This window comes from Dama dama, chromosome 3 (assembly GCF_033118175.1).
Source record: "Dama dama isolate Ldn47 chromosome 3, ASM3311817v1, whole genome shotgun sequence".
NCBI lineage: Eukaryota > Metazoa > Chordata > Mammalia > Artiodactyla > Cervidae > Dama > Dama dama.
The window spans coordinates 45,040,215-45,063,014 of NC_083683.1; the positions used below are offsets into that span (position 1 = coordinate 45,040,215).

General features: G+C 44.1%; 1 protein-coding gene across 2 annotated transcripts; it reads left to right on the top strand.

Annotated features, from left to right (window-relative positions):
* The first annotated feature begins 6,463 nt into the window (after positions 1-6,463).
* On the top strand, positions 6,464-22,418 carry CSRNP2 (cysteine and serine rich nuclear protein 2). 2 transcript variants are annotated; one of them, XM_061127688.1, is made up of 6 exons: positions 6,464-6,702; positions 7,352-7,524; positions 12,135-12,372; positions 13,652-13,911; positions 16,884-17,180; positions 18,946-22,418. In XM_061127688.1, exons 3-6 carry the CDS (start codon positions 12,222-12,224, stop codon positions 19,867-19,869), a joined length of 1,632 nt encoding a protein of 543 aa, XP_060983671.1. In that variant the 5' UTR covers positions 6,464-6,702; positions 7,352-7,524; positions 12,135-12,221; the 3' UTR covers positions 19,870-22,418. The 2 variants fall into 2 exon arrangements, with proteins under 2 accessions (XP_060983671.1, XP_060983662.1); XM_061127679.1 differs by lacking the exon at positions 7,352-7,524.
* Positions 22,419-22,800: the final 382 nt, after the last annotated feature.

Below are 22,800 nucleotides of genomic sequence, written 5' to 3' on the forward strand. Positions count from 1 at the left end.
GGGGACATTTCTAATTGTGTTATGTTCCTAAGACTGGTTCTCAGCCTCAAGGGAGTAGTCAGCTGTCTCCCCAGCAGGCTGCTAATTTTTATTTTTATTTATTTTTTTATTCCAATCCTCCTGAATGTTAGGCTGGGAGGGTTGGACTTTTAAGGTCCTTTCTAAATCTGAATCTGTGACTCTTGTTTACTGTAAATGATACACAGAATTCTATTAATATATTTACTATAAATTTTATACTTGCTAATTTTTACTTGGAGTTAGAGGATTTTTTAAGAGTAGTTCTCAGATTTATATAGAGATGAATTTATATGTTTGTAATCATAGATCCTCAAATTAACTATAACATCTCTTAGGCTTTCTTTAGCTCAAAAAAAATATTTATAGTGCCAGTGCTATATAATTGGTAAGAACTGGTATAGTGATAGAACATTGTAATTATTCAGTTTCCTTTAAAAAATTTCATTTCTTCACTATCGATCTTTTCAATTAAATGAAAAAATTTAAACTAGCTTTTTCATAATGAAAGTGATACACAAAGTGATAAATTCAACAATAAATAACTTTTTCTACTTATAATAACTATTATAACATAATAAAATATAGCTTTTTCTACTTGTAGTCCTAGTCCCACTCTATAGAGGTAGTCACTGCAAAAAGTTTCTCTCAAACACACACACATATGCAGACGCGCTCATGTAGTATTAATGGTCTGCAGTTTTCTTTTTTGTGTTTAACATGTCTTGAACATCTTTCTATATTAAAATTTATAGTCTGACATCATTCTTTTGAAAAATGGCCATTCCCTATGAATGGCATTTAGGCTAAGTCCATTTAAGCATACATTCTAATAATTTTTTGCATTTATTTCTAAGATACCTTCCAAGAAATAAAGTTGGTTGGATTTTACCTCTTTAACCACGTGACAATTGGTATTTAAAATAAAGAAGATGGTTTAATATTTCCATTAGAGTGAGGCTATATGAGAAGGAGAAGGGTTAGATTTTAGACCCTCCTGAGAACTGTAGTAGCATCCTATCTGACTTAGCGTTGTCTGTACTGTTCCCTTGAAGTGTAATAGGTTCCCATCTAGAAGAATATATAGTATAAAGACTTGATAGTTAAAAGGGAGACACTGGAAAGACATTGGATCATTGCAGAACTCAAGGACTGAATACCAGTCACGACTTAAAATGTGACTACTAAGTAATGAGGTTCCATATTATGCCCCAATGATAAGAATGTTTGCCCACATAAATGATTTATTTAAGAAGCCATTTAAAGGGAGCGGAAATGGAGGTTGTCATTCTTTCTGGAAAGAGATTACAATATGACAAATACAAGACAACTAGAGTCTGAGAGACCTGAGAAAGAGGTCCTCATGAGGGGGTGGACGTGATTCCTGGAAGTCTGGCACCGTCAGGCACTGGATGCACTGTGAGGGGCAGAGCATGATCTGACCACTGAGTTGGAGGAGCAAGGGGAGGGAAGCTTGGCAAGTGGAGAAGGCTTGGCGTAATGGAACTAGCCATGTCTCATTTAGGCCTAATGAAAGAGTGTTCTGAAAACCCTTTGTACCCCCAAGTGTTCCGAGAAAGTCTTTTGTATGGGGTTGCTGCAGAGATTTGGGCTATCTTCAAACTTCCATGACGTATTGGCTGAAGCTTCAGCATTTAGTTTTGGAAGTAACACAAATTTCAGATGCAGATATTTGAAGTCAGGACTGAGTTTTTCCTTCTCCACTTAAGCTTTTTTCTCTGGCCAATACCTAATAATTCCAGGTAACTTGGGACCCAAGACTCAAACAGCCTTTGTATCATTTTTCTGAATTTTTAGTTGGCTTTCTTGGCTATGGATGGTTCCTCTATGGCAATCTGATCTGTTATGGCCTCTGCTGGTCTGTTATGAGAACTCCAGCCTCACCAGGAATGGCACAAATGCTCCCATCTAGCTGTATCTTTTTACTGATATATAAAATAGTCCTTCATTCTTCTGCTTCTCCTAAAAACTGCTCATATTTTCTCAGTTGTGAGCTAAGGTTTTTCCTGGTAAAATATATTTATTTTTATTTGTGATTAAATTTTTGTTTCATTATACAAACTCCAAGACTTAAATGAGGAAGAAAGATGCTCTATGTGATATGAGGACAATGGCATCAGTACTTGTTTTCTGTTTTATTAATACTTTCTTTCTCCTTGCTTCTTTTAATGACCTTTTATTTTACCTTTGATCTTAAACTCCCATCTATTTCTACTTCCTCCCTTTTTCCTCATCTTTCCTCTTCACTTCCAGATTTCTTCTATATTTTTCTTTATGAATACTGGCCTGTTCAACAAATTAATTTGGAAATTGCAACTAAATCTAGCATTTGCATTCTCAAATTCAGAGGTGTAAAAGTTGTTTATGGGCTTCCCTGGTGGCCCAGTGGTATAGAATCTGCCTGCCAATGTCGGAGATGTGGGTTCGATCCCTGATCTGGGAAGATCCCACATGCTGTGGAGCAACTAAGCCCTTGCACCACACCTAGAGCCTGTGTTCCAGAGCTGGGGAGATGCAACTGCTGAGCCCACTTGCCCTAGAGTTTGTCCTCCATAGCACGAGAAGCCACAATGAGAGGCCTATGCATTGCAACTAGAGAGTAACCTCCCCTCACCACAATTAAAGAAAAGCTAGAGCAGCACTGAAGACCCAGCACAGCCAACTTAAAAAAAAAAAAAGTTGTATATGAATTACAATTTTCAGTTGGATTAGTATCAATTATGAGAGAACTTGGTATTTAAAAAATACTAATGTATTACTTACTATGTGCTATGCTATGCTTAGTTGCTCAGTCATGTCCAACTCTGTGCAATCCCATGGGCTGAAGCCCGCCATGCTCCTCTGTCCATGGGATTCTCCAGGCAAGAATACCGGAGTGGGTTGCCATGCCCTCCTCCAGGGCATCTTCCCAACCCAGGGATCGAACCTAGGTCTCCGACAGTGCAGGCAGATTCTATACCGTCTGAGCCACCAGGGGGGCCCTCAGGAGGTAAACAGCAATCTGCAGTGATGAAAATGAGGAATGTGTACCTCACCAAAGCAGTACCATTTTGTATTATGTGGGATCTCTGGGGACATGAGTAATAACCTAGGTTTATTCTATTCTGTGAATCTGTGTTTTCATGTATTTGCGTAAGGTGAGGTACACATTCCTCATTTTAATCACCGCAGACTGCTGTTTTCTTTGAGTTCTTTTTTTTTTTTTAAATCACTGAATTGCCAGAGAATTCCCTCTTTCTGAATTCTCATGTCTAATTTTTCATTTAAGGGTTTAATTAATATCTTTCCTTAGACATCTGTATAACTTTGCTTCAGCCTTTCATTCACCTTTTTTAGGTTTATTAAGCTTGACTTCTCTAAATTCATCCTTGCACTCTAGCTCCTCAAAAATGGTTGTTATTTTGCTTTATTAACAGGTTTTTGTGTGTATTATACACTTATGTAGATCAATTTGTGAATGTCTTTTTTGAAACCTTCCTCGATAAAACATACAGCTTCTTGTTTGTGCTTTTCAACTGCTATGGCCCTGTCTTTCTCCCAGATTTGCTCTACTGATCTCTTTTGGTTAGTGTGGAATTAGTCACAAAGGTGCCTGTCTCTCTAGATCTGGATTCTAATTAAATGTAAATTAGTAAAGTAACATACAGCCTCAGGGCTAAATCTACAGATTCCCTGTCAAAAAACAAATAACAGTGGCTTGGATTTTTATCTTAACTCTTTTTCTCTAAGCATCTCAGCACATAGTATCCTCTGATCTATTCATTTTCAGCCTCCCAGGAGAGTGTACTCTTTTATCTTTTGTTTGGTAAAGAGTGGTTGTTAAAATGTACACTTTGGTGTCAGATGAACCCTTGTTCAAATCTCAAATCTCGCTCTTCCTGGATGTGACTTTGGACAAAACAATCTCTTAAACCCCAACTTTCTCATCTTAAAAAGGAGATAATTCTTAATTCATAGGATTGTTAAGGAGATTACAAAGGATAATAAATACAAAACAGTTATATCTTGTTGCAATTTTATTCCCTTGCTTAATAAATTTAGGATACTATTGAAGGCAAGATCACCTCTACATGTAGATATGACCAAAAGAGAGACGTATAAACATTGACCAGGATATAAAATTTGACCTTTGGTTTTTGTCTTTGTCTGTTGTTCTTGATCATCTTGTCTTTCCTTCCTACTTGCGTTTTTCGCCCCTAAAACCCACCCAACTATGAATTATGCATGGTCTGGAGTCTAACAGTCACATTTAGAATTAGATATAGTGTCCAATGTTATAATTTACATATTAATATTAGCATTTTTTTTTTTACTTATAACTTTTACTCTACTGCACTCCTGGTCATTTGACCTCCACAGGTCCTGCTTGGGCTGGAAGCAGAATCGCAATTATGAGTGAACAGGCACCATTGTAATAACTTACCTAGTGATTCTATTAAGACAATGAAATATGGTTAATAAGTGACTCTGTGAGAAGTGGTTGTGATTTGTTCTAACAATCCAGATGATTGTTTTGACTGATCTACAGCTTACTGGCAAACTGGATTCTGCTGTCTTCTCAAAGGATTTGCTAACTTTTCTTTGGCTGTCTTCTAATTTGTTGTCATTAACCAAGAAAGCTTGGGTATTGAGGCTGATGGTACTCTGACAAATTTCCCTGACTGATGCTCAGATTCTAGATGTGTTGGTATATGAAACACTTTTAGCCTACCCAACAGGGCCTTTGGGCTATTTTTTGTTACTCATCCCACTAACTCTAAACATTCTGGGGTCTTCTCTTCCTTTTTGATTCCTGTGTGTCCAGGAAAAACAGAATCATGTGAACATTTGTATCATACTGTGTTGTCAACAGTTTATACCACTATTTGACCTCCACAAAATCCTGTGAGACACATACTTTTATCCCCATTTTCCAGATGAGGAAGCCAAGGAACAGGGAAGTTACCTACCTTGCCAAGGCTCACACCATTAGTAAGAGGAGTTGGGGCTTGTAGTAAGGGCACCTGGCTCCAGATCTCATGCTCTTGGTTACATGTTATATCATGCCTAACTTTAGCAGATAGGTGGATGATCAGTACTCTAAGGATTGCCTTTTTGTGATCTGCTTTTTTCCATTTTGCAGTATTGTTTCTTGGTCTCTCAGAGTTTTTTATATCACTTAGGGGAGAGAACTGGAATTCTTGTCATTTTTTCCAAGTCACTTAACCTCTTAATTCTAAAACTGAGATGGCTTGATACCCAGTAGATCTGGCTCATAGTTCTTGGTGGCAGTGTAAGTGCACCATGCTTTAGAACCAGCCTAACCAGAGTTTAAATCCTGCCATCCATCCATTTGATAAATAAAAAGCTTCTAAATGCCAAATACCATGCTTTGTACTTGGTGCAGAGGATACAGTAAACAAAACAACTTCTTACTCTCATGGAATTTACTCAATTGATAAAAGACTGAAGGACAAATATATGTCAAACGGTAAATGCTTAAGAAATATAGGGCAAGGGTATAGATACTTAGGGGAAGCCCCCTTTTAGAAATATGGTTAAGGAAGTGTCTCTGATAAGGAGATGTTTGACCAAATATTAAGTATGGGTCTAGCTGGTGAAAGAGTGTTCCAAGGGAAAAGGTCCTGAGATGAGAGCATGATTGTCCTGTTGCAAAGAATCTAGTGGGCCAGGGCAGTTAAAACAGAGAGAGGGAGGGGAAATGTAAGAGACAAGCTGACGTACAGGATGGTGGCTGGTGAGGCAAGAGGATTCACCTATAACTTACAGGGCCTTACAGGTCAAAGGAGAGACCTGTTCTTCCTTTCTGAGCGAGACAAAACCAAGACTGGGTGTCCTTGGCAAATGACGTACAACATTCCGATTTCTGAGTCCTCGTTCTCCGTTTTAAAAATGAGTTGCAAAATTGTGAAGATCAGAAATCACGTAAGAAAATTTGGAAAGAAAACAATCCAGCAATACACGCTGAAGATTACTCTGCATTGCTTCTATTTTCTTCATACCCTGGGCAGGCTGCAGCACGTCGCGCTGCTTAAGACTTAGATCCCCTGAGCGAGGATAAGGGGGATTACGTTCCTTAGACCTGGAAGTGTGGGCCTGATGAAAGGAAAACGGGAGTTTTAGGCGAGAATTTGTTTAGTCATCGAAGATCTGGAGCTGAGGGTCTCCCCTCATCTTCCTCAAAAGGCTGCAGCGGCGTCAAACTCGCTTTCCCAGGCTGCAGCGGAATCGCCGCCTCCCGAGTCTGTTTGCCGGCGAATTTCGGCTCTGCGCAGGTAGCCGCCTCCAACTCCCGGCATGCCGCTGGGCGTAGGGCTAGCACGTAGACTCCATTTCCCAGCCTGCCCCGGGGCTCGGTCCGGACGTGCCGGCGCCTATAAGAGCCAGAGCGCTGCGGCCGGAGCCTATTGTTAGCCGGAGCCGGGGCGGTTCTGGGCGGCTACTGCCGGGGGGCGCCCGAGTTGTCGGAGCCGCCCGCCCTCTGCCGCCTGCCGGCCGACCTGCCCACCCACCGTCCCTCCCCGCCCTGCTGCCCTGGGAACTCCCAGACCGTCTGTGCGGCCCCGGGACTCGCTCTCTCTTCCCGTCTTCCTACTTGGGCTAGGGCGGCGGCAGCGGGGGCGGCAGAGACCATCGCGGGAGGAGGCAGCTGCGGCGGAGCCGGTAATGGGCCTAGGGGTGGGGATCGGAGGGTGCCTCCTCGTCCTTTCTCGGGATCGGCCCCCGGGCGACTGTGGAGGAGTGGTCAACCCAGAGCCGCGCGGATGGAGGGGTCAGAAATGAGGGAGGCACGGACGGCAGCGGTCGGGGGGCGGGGAGCTAGAGCGCCGCCGGGAAGGGAAAGAGTCGGGAGAGGCGTGGGAGCGAGGGGCACGGAGGACGCGGGCCCGGACTGCGGGGGCAGCTTAAGGGAGCCCGACGGGCGGCTTAGAAGCCGGCAGGAATTCGGATTGAGGGTTAAGTTCGGAATGGAGTGGAGATGATGTAGGATGGAGGGAAGTGAAGGAAGGGGAGGGGGGAAATAGAAGAAAATGTGGGAGGAGTGGTTGGGAATTTGTGGGTAGCAGGCAGGAAAGGATGGGAAGCTGGGTAGGGGCTGCAGACGCTTGGAGTGAGCAGGAAGGTTAGCAGGAATCAGAGTGAAAAGGTGCCCCAGCGCTGAAGGGTTCAGCGGGGGTGTCCATGAAGGGGAACTGGTGACTTGCATGTCCTTTAAACCCAGGTTCCTGAGGTCTCCCATTTTTTTCGTGGCGTTGTGTGGGAAAACGAAAGCATCAGTTGCCCTAGTTGCTAGTTGGATATTTTTTCACAGGCCCAAACACGCAGCCGACTGCCATCCATTCCTTTTAGTGCCACGGTCTTGATTCATCCTTTTAAAGGGAGCTAGAGTGGCAATGTGACACATACACCGTTCTTCAGTATGAAACGTTAGAAGTTATCCCCAAGAGACACAGTGTCCCCTTGGCTTGCAGTTTTCAGTTCAAGGTAAATCCACAGTTAATTCAGATTTTCCTTTTCTTTTACCGACTTTCCATTTTGCAAATGTCCAGAGCCAGGAGGATGTTGATGTGTGCCAGAGTTATAAATGACTGGATATTCTTGAGAGTTCATGGGTCCTGCAGCGTCATATTCCAGTTCTCCCACAAAGATCTCTTGTCCTTCATAGGATGGGAGTTTAGACATGGAAAGCCAGATTCTAACCTTGTGTCAGTGAAGGGATGAAACCAGAGTGTGAAGGTTGTAGGGGAAAAGCTTCCTTGAAATACCTAGTTTAAACAAAATGTTTTCACTTGAGCACCTTGTTAGTTCATGATCCTGGTTATCACAAGGACACATGGAGCCACAAAATTCATAGTATTTGAGGAGCAGCTCACAATATTTTGTAAAAGGAGAAACAGGACTGGTCATCTTATTTAGGTTGATCCTAACTCTTAGCAGCAAGCTTTCCTTCCTCTAATCCAGCTACACATGGTAGCACTGACATCTTACTAGAGATTTTCGGCCCTTGACCTTTAGCAGAAGGTTGGGTTCCAGTCCAGTAGAAATGGGATGTGAGAGGTACCTTGTCTTATTTTGGACTCCTTTAGGAGAGAGATTTCATTACCTAAACTCCGTCAATACATTCTGCATCCACAGAATTAGGGGAGGGGCAGTTCTTTTCTTGCTAGTCTCACATATGCTGGGTTTTGGGGTTTGATGGCGGTTTTAGGAATTCTCACAGGCCTGAAAAGGCTTACGCTTAGTACTAAAATACATATATGCTGTAAATCTGTTTTATTTGGTGCTAGCCTAATCTCTTCTATATACTATGGATCTGAATTTTGTATACCTTTGGGAAATGTTCAACTAGCAGAAATACTTAAGAAAAGGCAGTAAGGCATGCAGCTAGAAAGTGTCAGCTGACCTTCCATTTTAATGGCACAAAAGCTTTTATAGAAGTTTGCATTATTTTCTCCAAAAGCATTTATTATTTGAGTTGGTCATTTTGACAGTTAACTGTCAGTTATGACCTGCATTTCCAGTCTCATCTTGATTATTTCTGTATGGGTTAAGTGCTTGGGAGTATAACTGTTTTTCTTGAACATAGGCATTGATCCTCTGCCAAAGAATAAATAGTTGAGAGAGGTGGAGATGACTGATTTCTAACTGTGGTTGGAAAGGAAGTTGAATTGATAAATTGAAAAGTGGAACCCATTGTTGTTATTGCTATTTCAGAGAAGGATTTCTTCAGGCCACAGTGGAAGTAGATGGGAGGTTTCTTGGTGCCCAGTGGACATCTTATATCTCACAAGTTCACTCCAGAGAGCTGGACAAGGAAAGCTGGGTTGAAATTTTAAGTTATATTGGTTCTCAGGACAGAATTTTTGGATTTTTTTTTCTTTTTTGGTAAGAATGGGTTAATGACAGAAAAAGTGATGCTAACCTCCTGGGTAGGGTGAAGAGAGCTCAGTCAATATGCACATTACTTACATATATAGCCATTCAGATGATTCTCAGACATTTTAAGGAAAATATTTTTCTCCCAGGTTTTGCGTCTTTTTTTCTTCTTTCTTACTAGCCTCCTCCTATCTTTGCCCAGAAACCTCTTTTCCAGAAATGGGAGTGAGGAAGACATAGAAAAAGAATAGAGAAAGCAGCCAGCAATCCTGGCTGCCCAGAGTGCACAAAAAGTGGCCTAAAGAGAAAAGATACCCTGGGGGCACCTTGGTTAAGACAGTGGAGGATTATATTAAAACACCATCTTCAACCGGACTCAATCACATGCAGGGCTTAAGGAGAAACATTTAGAAGAAACCCACACTACTGGCAGCAAAGGGACATCAGAACAGAGGTCAGGAGTGCACATTTGCTTCCCTGGCGGTCCAGTGGCTAAGACGGCATTCCAACGCAGGGGGCATTGGTTCAGTCCCTGGTTGGGGAACTAAGATCCCACATGCCACAGGATGCCGCCAAAAAAATAAAAATAAGTAAATAAGACTTGTTTAAAAACTTTATTTAAAAACAAATCTATTACTCAATGGACTTGAGTTTGAGTAAACTCCGGGAGTTGGTGATAGACAGGGAGGCCTGGTGTGCTGCAGTCCATGGGGTCGCAGAGTCAGACACAGCTGAGTGACTGAACTGAACTGATAAGTACCTTCAGGCTTAGGAACAAGGTACTTTCCTAGTGGCAGTATTAACTGGTTCTCAGTTAAAACTGAAGATGGACTTCAGTCCTTTCTAAGAAGGATTTTGAGCTCAAGTCAGCTTTTTTATGTGGTCAATAAGATTTTTTGGTGGGGAGGAAATATTGTGTTCAGTGGTCAACATTGTTTTTCTTTTTTTATTCCTCCCCCATAAGTACTCCATAGCAAGGGTCTCACCTCCTCCATTAATAGAATGAAATGAGATTTGTTAGTTAATAGGCATCTTTAAGCCCAGCTGAAAAATCTTAACCTTAAATAAAAGTCCATGGCTCTCTCCTTTCTTAACCCACATCCTAAGAATGTGATCTTCTAAGATCAGTAACCTGAAGAACAAAATTGATGCTTTGGGCTCATTTTTAAATTTAATTACAATTTGTATCTAGTAGTTGATTTTTTTTTTTTTTTTTTTTTCTTTCTGGCCAGTTTATTTCAGGAATGTGCTGGTCTGAGACCTGTGAGGACAGGTTTCTTAGGTGCATCTTGTGACTTGAATTTTTATGCAATCTGGCTAGGTAAATTAAGAAATACCTAAAGTACTTATTAGGTCTGGTTGACTGTGGAGCTGAACCAAGAGCAGGCAAATTGCTTCCAAAACACAGTCTAGAAAATCAGCACTGTAGCAGGCACCTCTTGACACCACAGTATATTCTGGGGAGCTGCTCTGCAGTCATGCAGCCCTGGCTTTCTGGGCAGTATTGTTATTCCTGCTGCATAATTAGCAACTAGTGAGATCATAGTCTGGGGAGATTCTGGCATTACTGAGGCAGAACAGGGAGCTTTCGCATCATCACATGTGGCCCCGGCTCTGACAGCGTTTCTGCTGAGCAGATTCATATCCTCGGGAACTCAAGTGCAAAGATGGAGGAGAAAGATTTGTCCCTGGGAAATGGACTATCCCAGACTCCTTGGTTGTGTGGCAGCGCCTTGAAAACACTGCCTGCCGTAATAATGTAACCAGAGTAAATTGTCACTTCTTTGCTATTTGTCATGCCCTTGCCAGTTTCTTTATAGAGGGCAAGGATTGTAAAGGGAAGTCTTCCTTGGAGAGAGGACGATGGGAGGTCAACTGAGCCCAGTTTTATGGAGCAGTAGGCAATTGGGAAAGAGTCTGGGTTTTGAAGCCAGTGCAGTTTCTAATCTTCAGTCCATTCCTTCCCCCATACCCCCCCAACCCCCCTTCAGTCCATTCTTTAGAATCTAATTTGTCCTTTTCAGGAGCCTGGTGAGACACTTTACATTTGTGAAGATCTGGGTAAAGCATTTCCCTGACACTCAGTGTACTTTGAAATTGAAAGCCTACAGCAGTATTTCCCAAAGTGTGTTCCGAATCCTTTGCCCTGTAGGATACTCTCAAAACAAAGGATTTACAGAAGCCCTGCGTTCTGTTTCCTCTTACCCTTCACCAGGTTCTTTAACATATTAAAAGTCTTTGAAATGTCTTCGTAAAAGCAGTTTTCTTAAGTATTTTGACACAGCAGTCTTATTTCCATGTAAAAGCTATTAATATATTAATATCGTGTGTGTGTGTGTGTGTGTGTGTGTGTGTGTGTGTGTGTGTGTTGGTGGGGGGGGGGTATATTAATGGCTCAGTCGTGATGGACTGTGGCCCACCAGGGACTTCTATGCCTGTGGAATTCTCCCGGCAAGAGTACTGGAGTAGGTTGCCAATTCCCTTCTCCAGGCGATCTTTCCGACCCAGGGACTGAACCTGGGCATTACAAGCGAATTCTTTACCTCCTGAAATTCTTCACTTGGGGCCACCAGGGAAACACCCCCCCCCCCCCGCCCACACACACACACACACACACACACACACACACGCTGTCTCCAATTTTCAGATACTATAAAAATTCAGTTGTTGTTGAGGAAACTGAGGGACATTGACACGCCGACCCCCCACCCCCCACACACACCCGAGGCCTCTATTAATTAATATCTGTGGAGCTAGTTTATTTAGTGGATACACTTTGGGAAATGCCAGAAAAATTTCCAGAAAAATAATTGGATCTAGTATGGGTTGAGGCATAGCCTAATTCTGCCTTTGATCCCCAGTCCCTCCTGCGGGCCCCATGGAGAGCTCTCCTGGGCGAGCAGAAGAGCAGGGCTGTTATCCCAGGGCTAATGAAGCCTTGAGCCCAGCTGGCTTGGAACCAAAGGCCTTCACTCCACTGGGAAAGGTGCTCCTGTTACTCAGCTCATTATTCTAAGAGTGACTGAGGATGGAGGGGCTAGGGAGCAGCAGAAGTAGGAGGCTGCTGACTGGAATAAGATATGACCTCGTCTCAAGAGAGCAGAAGTCCATGCTAGTGACTCAGGGGCCTGCTTTCTGCGCTTGGAGAGCCGTGTGTATAGGCTTGGGAGTGGTCTGTCTCAGGACTGGAGTGCTGATTCCTCTTCTCCCCTGGGCAGAATCCTAATGCACCTGGCTACCTGCTGGTGAGCAGGGGCTTTGGGGCCGACGTGGTGGGCTCCCCCAAGGAAACCCCTTTGAAACCAATGGATGCATTCACGGGCTCGGGTCTCAAGAGGAAGTTTGATGATGTGGATGTGGGCTCATCAGTTTCCAACTCCGATGATGAGATCTCCAGCAGTGACAGCGCGGACAGCTGCGACAGCCTCAATCCTCCTACGACCGCCAGCTTCACACGTGAGTGAGCCGCTCCCTCCCAGCTGCACCCAAGTCCCTCAGCCGTTGGAGCCCTTTGCAGCTCTCACGACAGCTTCTGTCCAGTTTGGGGATTTGTCCTTAGTCGTAATCTCGCCCACTCTTAGCTCAATCGTGCTCTTTGGAGGACTTCATTGTTCTAATATCATAGACTTAAGTGGGATTTATTCTAGCTGATTTTACTTGGGCTGTGGTTTTTGGGTCCCCAAAATGGGTTGAATTAAACTGAAGAAGGAGTCGTCCAGGAGTTCACCCTTTCCCACCAGAATCCCATATAATTCCACAAAACTGTAGCTCTAGCAAGAAGTAAATGCTTACTGCCTGGACAACTGGGGCATCTCAACACTTCTTAATTCTTAGAGCTCAGTTAGTTTCTTGGAAGGAACTTCTGATTACATAAATCAGGGGTTATCTCTCTGCTAAATCTGGCCCACTGGTCATTTTTGTAAATAAAGTTTTATTGGAACACAGCCACAAGACCCAGTGTCTACAGAGGCTTTCATGCTACAACAGCAGAGTTAAGTAGTTGCAACAGAGACCTTGTGGCCTGCAAAACCTAAAATATATACTATCTGGACCTTTACAGAAGAAGTTTGCCATCTACTGTTATAGATCAGCACTGACCAGGGAGACGTCCCTGCTGATCTAGTGGCACTAGATTTGGCACTTTGACTCCTGTGACCCAGACTCAATTCCTGGTCAGGAAACTGACCTACAACCCGTGTAGGCCAAACACACTACACAACCTGTGTGGTATGGCCAAAAACAAAAAAATGCAGTCCAAAAGAATTTTGTTATGATAGAGTGTTCTGTATCTGTATTGTCCAGTATGGTAGGCATTAGCCATATGTGGCTATTGAGTGCTTAAAGTGTGATTAGTGTGACTGAGGACCTGAATTTTAAGTTTTTATTTCATTTTAATTAAGTTGCCACATGTGGCTAGCAGCTGCTGTATTGGACAGTGAAGTTGTGTAGATTGTTAAGTCCCGAAAAGATTACCTACAGTTCTCTTCCTAACTGATCTCTAAAAATAGATTTTGTGGTCATCTATTTGGCAGAAGTCGGTCAGGAGGCAGTGGTATGGACCTGGTGATGGTCAAGGTCCTTTCCAACTGTGCATTTAAGGTTTGAAGATTTGGAAGGTCTCAAGGTACAAGGAGCACCTCTGGAGAAGAGTTGAGAGCCTAGATGGATGAGGAAGAATGAGGTCCTCCAACAGGCCCTCTCTGGGTTAATTAAACTTTCTGTGCTCCCTTCTCAGCCACATCCATCCTGAAGCGGCAGAAGCAGCTGCGGAGGAAAAATGTGCGATTTGACCAGGTGACTGTGTACTACTTTGCTCGACGCCAGGGTTTTACCAGCGTGCCCAGCCAGGGTGGTAGCTCTCTGGGCATGGCCCAGCGCCATAACTCTGTACGCAGCTACACACTCTGTGAGTTTGCTCAGGAGCAGGAGGTGAACCATCGGGAGATTCTTCGTGAACACCTGAAGGAGGAGAAACTCCATGCCAAGAAGATGAAGGTGCCTAAGGGGTCTGGGGTCTGGTACTTCCCCTGTGCCAAGAAAAAGCAGAAAACCATCTAGGTCTATTGTGGTTTTCTTGTTGGTTTGGTTTGGTTTCAGACTGTTGCCTTTGGTATGTAGAGATTCCACGTCTTTCTAATGAAGACTCTCAGATTTGGAATCAAATCTCAGTTTGAGACACTATTCTTGTCTCTGGTGGGGAGTCTAGCAGAGACTCCGTAGACTTTCCTACCCTTCCCCCATCTATCAGTGTTTAAAGTTTGAATGACTCCCTGAAGACATTCAGGTCTGCCACCCCTGGACCCTTAGGAAGCACAGTGTTTCCATTTCTCATCAAATGATTGTCCATTGGCTTGATGCACAGAACAGATGTTGGAGCTTTTGGATCCTTTGAAAGGATGCTGCCAATTCTGGGCCTCCCGTTGCTTCTAGATGATAGGTTTTCAGGTATAAAAAATAGCGTTACCAAATAGTTACTTTGATTTGTATAGTACTGGGCCTGCAGTCTGATGCTGCTCCTCAAGTTTAGGAGGAGAGCAGGGCTGGAAGACCCACCTCAGATTTCTCTTTAATAGCTCCACATTTGCTCTTTGCACCACCTGGCACTCCACAGCTGTGGTTTCCACCAGTCTGCAAAATATTGCCCCCAGAATTCCTAGTTCCGAGCTTGGAGAACACTGCTTCAGGCCTGGCCAAGTTTCTTGTGAGCTCAAAGTATTCAGACCCATGTTAAAACAGGTGGCTGCATTATTTCCAGGGTCATGGGTGAAATCCTGATGAGATACACAATGCAGGAAGGTTGGAGAACCAGTGACAGAGGTTGTAAATGAACTAGATCTCAGCGCTCTGTCCCTTTGAGAGCTCTATGTCTGCTGCCCGCAGTCCACGCCTCAAACCTTACACCTGTTTTTTCTAACTACAGTGACATTCAGGCTTCTCTGTCTTCTGTCTGAGGAATTCCATCACTGACCTATCACCTTCCTGCTGCTATAGCAACAGCTGAGCAAATAAACTTGTCATCATTTGCCATGAAGGCTTTCTACCCTTTCCTTCTATATCAAGAGAACACCCTTACTTTGGACCAGTTTACTCTTTTCTTAGAAATCTTTCCTATCTTTAGCACTTTATAGAAGAGGCAGTTCTCAAAAATAACACATTTTGCATCTCCCATATGCCATCTAATATTTGTTTTCCCTTTGGACTTCCATCAAGAAAAAAAAAACACTGGTGCTTTGCATCAGTATTAGTACCTATAATTTTTCTAACATTTTTATTACTTTCTTTGGCCTTTTATCTATACGGAATTCATTATTAACAAATATTATGAATTGGGAATCTAACTTTTTTTTCCCCCAAAAGAATAGATAGTTGTCCCAGTACCATTTAATGACTAGAATCTTTCTCACTGATTTGAAGTGTTCTTTTATTAGGCTATATTAAATTCTCCTATCTCTGTACATGGTTTCTTTCTATTGCATTTCTCATCTCTTTCCTTTGATGGGATATCAAGGAGGGGAGGGAGGTGCTTTGGAGGAGGCCAACTGTGGTGAAATGGGCAGGAGCAATGCTCAGGTCTGCAGGAAGGCCCCTTGTAGTTGGCCTGCCTGCAACAGAAAAAAATGTGGGGTTCCCCAGAAGCACCACTCTTTTTCTCTCATTCCTCTTCTTACCTCCCCACAAACAGAACAGGTTTGTAGCTTATTAGCTGTGTCTGTTGCATCACATCTCTCCCAGGAGTTATTCCTTTACCAGCATTCTTCTGACTGGCTGATGAAATGAGCCAAACCCACCAGTAGCTTGGCTTTCATCCTGCCAGTAGCTTCCAGAGCCCTGGGGATCGTGAGGCCTCATTTTCTTTACCTGAACTCTCGAGTGGGTTTTCAGAGCTCATTCAGCCACAAACTGTCTTCAGCCTGTCCTTCCTCTCAGATTGCCCTTCCTGCCTCTTTGTCCTTCTTAGCCAGAGAACCCAGATTCCTGCCTGCAGAGAGTACACGCAGTATTATATTTGCCACCCTACCTCACATGCAGCTTTCCTTTGAAACCAAATAAAAAGGATTAGAAGGGAGAAAGAGGGAATCCCCTGGTGGTCCACTGGTTAGGGCCTCAGTGCTTTCACTGCTGAGGGCCCAGGTTCAATCCCTGGTCCAGGAACTAAGATTCCTAAAGCCATGCAGCATGGCCAAAAAAAAAGGAGAAAGAATATATTTCTTTCAGGCCATGGGAAGTGAGGGCTTTCTTGATAGCCATTGATAAATTGCTCACTTTTTTCTCCTCCCCATAAAATGAGGCTCTTCTGCGTATGCTCAGATGATTACTCAGACTGAGGATTCAGGTTCATTGACAAAGACATGATAGGTAGCCTTGTACTACACTTTAACGTACTCTTCTTTGCAGAATTGTGGTTTTGGGTCCTTCGGAGTGCAAACTAGCAGGTGTTTTGCAAGGCTGTTTACATCCAAGGAATATCCACCCATTGAAGTGCCTTCTCTTCGTCCATGTATTAGATGGCAGGTTAGCTGAAGCTAAGGGGCACAAGGCTGGAAATGGAGGGTGTAACTGTAGGGGGAAATTATCTTTGGGGGGGAAGGTGAGACAGATTTGGAGAAACTTTGAGCCAGAAAGGTGATGTCCCTTGTTTGATGGACTGGCGTTGGTGCTACATAGGCTTCCTGTCCTTCTGCTCTAGATTGATTCTTTCGACTGACTCTTATCCAGTATGGTAGGCACTTGCCATACTAGTGGCTATTTATACTTAATTAAAAAGAGATAAAGGTTAAAGTTCAGTTTGCCGGTTGCACTAGCCCCGTTTACCATGCTCAGGAGCCACGTGTGCGCCGGGACAGGCCGCGTGGGTGTCTGAGCCGTGGCAGCAGGTTCACTTGGCCTGACCTGCTGTAGTTGTGCCAGTGAGGAGGCTCCTGCTGATACTGCTCTGGCACCTGACCTTCCTTCCTGTCTCTTGGCAGCTGACCAAGAACGGGACGGTGGAGTCGGTGGAGGCCGATGGCCTGACGCTGGATGATGTTTCAGATGAAGATATTGACGTGGAAAATGTGGAGGTGGATGATTACTTCTTCCTGCAGCCTCTGCCCACCAAGCGGCGACGCGCCCTGTTGCGGGCTTCTGGGGTCCACCGCATCGATGCTGAAGAGAAGCAAGAACTTCGAGCCATCCGCCTGTCACGGGAAGAGTGTGGCTGTGACTGTCGACTGTATTGTGACCCAGAAGCATGTGCCTGCAGCCAGGCTGGGATTAAATGCCAGGTCAGTCCTCCCTGACCTGAGGTGGCATAGTGACCATAGTGTGGTCACCTGACCACAGGTGACCTGTGGCCCATGGCACCCTAGAGTCAGGGGTGTTATCTGGTGTGGGTGCCAGTGAATGTGGGGGGTCCCTGTGCAGGGGGGAGCACTCCCCGTTCTACAGCCCTCCTCCACCAACAAAGAAAACAAGTATGGCAGGATTCTTAGGCTGTGGAGGTAGGGATGATTTCTTTTTTTTCTGTGTCTCTCACCTCAGAGATGATAAGGAGTTGTCAGCACCTGGAGGAATGGGGTTAGTAAGTTTCACATTTAGTAGCTGTCCTTAAATATTGACTGATTCCTTGAGGTAAACAGAAGCAAAGAACTTGAGGTAGGCTTTAGATTTTATCCTACAAACACTTCCTCATAGTACCTGTAGTCCAGTTTTGTAAAAATCAGAATAGTCCTCAGAATCTGTAACTCAGGATCAGATTTGGGCTGAAATCCACAGCATCCTTGAAAGATAGAAAGCATCGTTTCCCAGAGAGCCTCCGACAGACAGTTTGGAAGACAAATCTCAACTGGAAAATGGCAAAGAATATTTATCTGGAACCTGTATACTGAGGCTATCAGTCCTGAGTCCTTGGGGTAGAATTTATCCTAACCTTTTCTTATTTTCAGGTTGGTATCAGATAACTATAACAGGTCTGACCAGATAATGCTTTTTAGACTAAGTGCCATGATGAATTGGTCTGTTACACACAGAGCTGAGGATAGTTCTAAGAAATTGACTGTTCCCCAAACCTGGGATGGAGAGTTCTAGAAGTTGATATCATAGGAAGACACTGTATTTGTACATACTTACTGTCTGTTCACATTTTTAATTTTATTTTTGGTATGTGTGGGGTTTTTTCATCTGGAGAATTCCAAGAGGAGATGAGGAGGTAGAAAGCATATCTTTTCCAAAAAAAAGAAAGCATATCTTTTCCAGATATCCCTGGTGTGTAAGTTAATTGTCTTGATGACTGCTTGCAAACCAAGCTGGCCAACCATCAGGGGAAAATGAAGCAAGGAGGGAAAACTGGTCATTATTTTATTTGAACCATCACTCTAGCATCTTAGCAAACAAAGGCCTAGTTTCCCAAGAGCGTATTGCCTTAGACTGGCTAGGTCTTCTATGTCCTTTCGGATCCCTGTTGTCAAAGAACAGCCTTGGGTCCTGGCCTTTTGCTTTCTCTTTTTTTTTTTTTTGCTTTCTTAATAAAGTAGGTTAAGTTATGGAAGAGTCTCGGGTCCCTGCATTTCGTTTCTCTTGAGAGTTGTCAGCTTTCAGAGAGTTCTCTCTGGACGTCTAACTGGAAGGGCTCTTTGACGTGATCTTTGTCTATTTTTTGTTCAGAAGAAACAAAGCCCTAGGAGAGAGATGACTTTTCTTGAGGTCACACTTACTAATCAGTGGCTGGGCTGGAATTAAAAGGCAGGTGGTGTGGTAGCTCACGGAGCAGGTTATTTTTTTTTTTTTTTTTTTTTTTAGTGTTTTTAAAGTTTTTATTTTCTGTTGGGGTATAGCCAGTTAGCAATGTTGTGATAGTTTCAGGTTAACAGCCAAGAAACTCAGCCATACATATACATGTATCCATTGTATACATGTATTCATTCTCCCCCAAGAGGTTATGTTTTGAGTCCGCTGTTTCTCTTCTAAGAAGACCTCAAACTTCGAATCGCTGTGTCCGCCAGCTAACGTCTCCTATCTCATCTGGCCTCAACCACCTTGTCTTCTCCTCAGGTGGATCGCATGTCCTTTCCGTGTGGCTGCTCCCGGGATGGCTGTGGCAACATGGCCGGGCGCATTGAATTCAATCCAATCCGGGTCCGGACTCATTACCTCCACACCATCATGAAGCTGGAGCTGGAGAGCAAGCGGCAGGTGAGCCGCCCGCCAGCCCCGGACGAGGAGCCCTCGCCCACCACCAGCTGCAGCCTGGCAGCAGGACAGGGTGCGGAGACGCAGGACTTCCAGGAGTTCATTGCCGAGAACGAGACGGCGGTGATGCACCTGCAGAGCGCGGAGGAGCTGGAGCGGCTCAAGGCGGAGGAGGACTCCAGCGGCTCCGGCGCCAGCCTGGACTCCGGCATCGAGAGCCTGGGCGTGTGCATCCTGGAGGAGCCCCTGGCTGTCCCGGAGGAGCTGTGCCCGGGCCTCACTGCCCCCATCCTCATCCAGGCTCAGCTGCCCCCGGGCTCCTCCGTGTTGTGTTTTGCCGAGAACTCGGACCACCCGACCGCCTCGGCCGTGAACAACCCATCCTACTTGAACAGTGGGCCCCTGGTCTACTACCAGGTGGAGCAGAGGCCAGTGCTGGGGGTGAAAGGAGAGCCTGGGACGGAAGAAGTCGCACCCTCCTTCCCCAAGGAGAAGGATCTGAATGTCTTCTCTCTCCCTGTTACCTCACTGGTGGCTTGTGGCCCCACAGACCCAGCTGCCCTCTGTAAATCAGAGGTGGGGAAAACATCCACTTTAGAAGCACTAGTGCCCGAAGATTGTAACCCTGAGGAGCCTGAGAGCGAAGACTTTCGCCCCTCCTGGTCCCCCTCAAACCTCCCCACGTGCACGGACAGCGAAGAGGGCTGTGCAGTGGAGAAGATGGCGCCGCAGGGTGAGGACAGGCCTTCGGAGGAGCCTGCCCTGGAGCCCCCTCTGGCAGTGTGACGCAGGGACGGAGACTGCCTCGTACCCGTTCTCTATTTATTCCCTTATTTTATCTAACACCATTTCAAAAACAAAACTGTAGAAGCAGCTGCTGCTCATGTTATTTTATTGGGGTCTTTGGGGAAAGGGTGGGAAAGGATTGTTTGTACAAGTATTTTTTAAAGGGCCAACAGAACCAAGGAGACCAGCCCCAGCTCAATCAGGAGACAGAGTCTTGGGGCAGAGGAGGCTGCATCCTGAGCTTTCTGGGCCTTCGGAACAAAGAACTAGGATCTCACAGGAGGAGCTGGGTAATTCAAGCAGCTGTTCACGTAGGGACCAGAACACAACAATTTGAACAGCATGACAAAGCCCCTTCCTCTCTCCTGAGTTCCAGGCAGGGTTAAGCTCATCTTCCTCAGCAGTTACTGATACCCCACTTTGGTGTATTGTAGTAATACACTTGGAGTCATCAGCTGGTTGAGTCTAGAGAGGAGGGGGTGAAAGTGTCTCTGCTTCTGTACAAAACCTCTAACATCTATAAAAATTGAACCTGCCTTCCCTGACCCCCTTATTTGGTAAATAAGTTAATATTTGACATTTTTGTTCTCTGACCTGTTCCCCACACTGGGGATTCCTGGTCTTAACTTGAAGTGTTTCTTTCACAAGTTTTTAGGTACTAGAGTTAAACTTGTCTTTGCCCCGCCCCTGCTTTGTCTTTTTTCCTTTGAAGGGAAAGAGCTAGATTGGCTGGGGATGTGGCATCAAGAGCCAATCTTCCCTATGTGTCTAACCGCAGCTCCATCAGGCAGCTTTAATCTGGGGCTCACACATCCCGTGGGAGACCTATATGGAGCATTAACCTATGTCCAAAGGAGACAGCAGGAAGAGGCTGCTGTCTGGAAAGATGACTTTCTTTGTGCCATGCTTGCTTTTTCACCTAGCCCTGTTCCCCACCCCTTCCCCCCAAAAAAATTAAGCTTTAAAGGAATGTAGGATGTGGCAAGTTCACCAACTAGTGTTTTTGTGTTACCTTTTTTGTTTTTTCCCTTTTTTTGGTCTACCTTCCTGGTCCCTCTTGGATATACAGGGTTAGAGTTCTTATTACTATATTTGCATACTGTTCCCCAGAACTGCAAATGCTTATTGGCTCCCTCCATCTTGATAGATAAAGATTGGAAGTCAAACCAGTTCATGAATGCTTCCTGCAGCTCCCAGGTTCTAAGAAGTCAAGTTCTAACTGTAACCTTTGAGGTCTATAGAGTGGAACTCAGATTTGGTTTGTAACTTTATTAGGGGGGACATGGTTTCTGTTCTCTTATGTCCAGCTTATGTTCCAGGATGTGCTCCACTGAACACTGAATTCTTTTCACTAGCAAAGTTATCACTGCCTCTGTTTTAATTCATTCTTTTTTTTTACGGCTCTTTGCCTGTGTTTGAAAAGGGAGGCAGTAGGGAGCAAAACACTCTAGCATCCTTCACACCATGCTTCATTACTGATATGGTTTATTAACCAGGAAAGAACAAAGTACAAACCTTTTTTTTTTTTTTGGTGAAGAAGGTAACTGTACTTACTTACCTTGCTTATAAAGCCTTTTCTTGTGGGATCTTAAGGCCCCAGTGTCTGAAAGCAACCTCTATGTATATCACAGTAGTATTTCACCTGTCAAACTTAAACTGAGCCTGAAAGGCCTTATATTCAACATGGATACATCCTTTTAACTTATCCTGTCTCTCCTGTTCATTCCTGTTTTTGCTGGTTCTACATTTGGAGGTGAATTAATAAGCCATAGACCCTTATCTCTCTCCTCTAGGCGCACAAAATGGAGTCGAGAGTCCTAAGCACCTGTGAAATAGGTGCTATCCTCAACTAAGCTACACTCCACCACCTTAGACTGGTCCCCTCAGAGACAAGACTGAAGTTTAGTTGGGAATTTGACTCTGGAGATGAATCTTTCTAGAAGCTTGTATTGGAAGGGGAGGGTGAGTGTTATATCTTCCCTCTTAGAAGGGCTCCAGCCTAAGCTAGGAAGTGGATTCACCTGTTTAATAAGACATTTGGGATCAGACCAAGAATCTCAAACTAATTAAACTCATTGCCACCCCCAAGATAATAAATCCCTCCCTTCATTAACTATGGTTCTGACTCACCTGTCCCAACCTTTAAAATGCTAAATATTAACATTAACAATCTTGTCAAGCAAAGGGCCTTTTCTACAACCTAGTCCATCTCGTTTCTGGTGCTACCTGAGCTGGACAGACAGAATTACAGACCATGGTTGCTAGAAAGGCTAGGCTACTGACCACAAAGGCAGAGCTTCAGTCCTGCTTAGACTAGGTGGGATAAAAGAAATCTAGATAAATCACTCATTACAACTCTTAATATTTTCCAATTTCCTTTCTCACTGTACACAGGTAGTATTTTCAATGTGAATCCAAAGCTTGTCTGGTTCTCTGAAAAAAAAAAAATTTTTTTTTTTTTTTTTTTGCCTTTTAGGTCCTTTACATTGTGATAATGCTGTATTTAAAGAAAATATTTAAATGTAATATTAAAGAAATATTCAAATGAATGGTGTTTTCTTCTTTACCTTGGCAGACCACAATTCAGTTACTTGTTAGAGAAAGGATGCTTCTCTAGTACTATATATAAAGCCAATTAGGTCAGTTAAGGATTAATGTTAACAATAGGGATGTTTTACTGTGGAAAAATAGAACATTCTCTGGAGCATCAAGAGTTTCACTTGCATCATGTGCCCTTAGGCGCCTCTTCAGCTGAAGCAAGTCTAGATCTGCCCTGTTGGAGCTTTGCTGACTCAGTCCCTACTCTTGGGGCCCACTTCTCAATTCCATGACTTTATATACAGTGTGTATATATATATACATTCCTGTTTACTGTCTTAAAATCCAGCAAAAGCATCAACTTCACATCAGCTTCTTTGTTATTAACATCCC

Bases quoted from the DNA above. Each gene is read 5' to 3' on its own strand.
- CSRNP2 (XM_061127688.1), top strand. From the start codon at position 12,222: ATGGATGCATTCACGGGCTCGGGTCTCAAGAGGAAGTTTGATGATGTG. The intron at 13,912-16,883 runs GTGCCTAAGGGG...GTCTCTTGGCAG, and splicing joins TCCATGCCAAGAAGATGAAG to CTGACCAAGAACGGGACGGT. The intron at 17,181-18,945 runs GTCAGTCCTCCC...TCTTCTCCTCAG, and splicing joins AGGCTGGGATTAAATGCCAG to GTGGATCGCATGTCCTTTCC.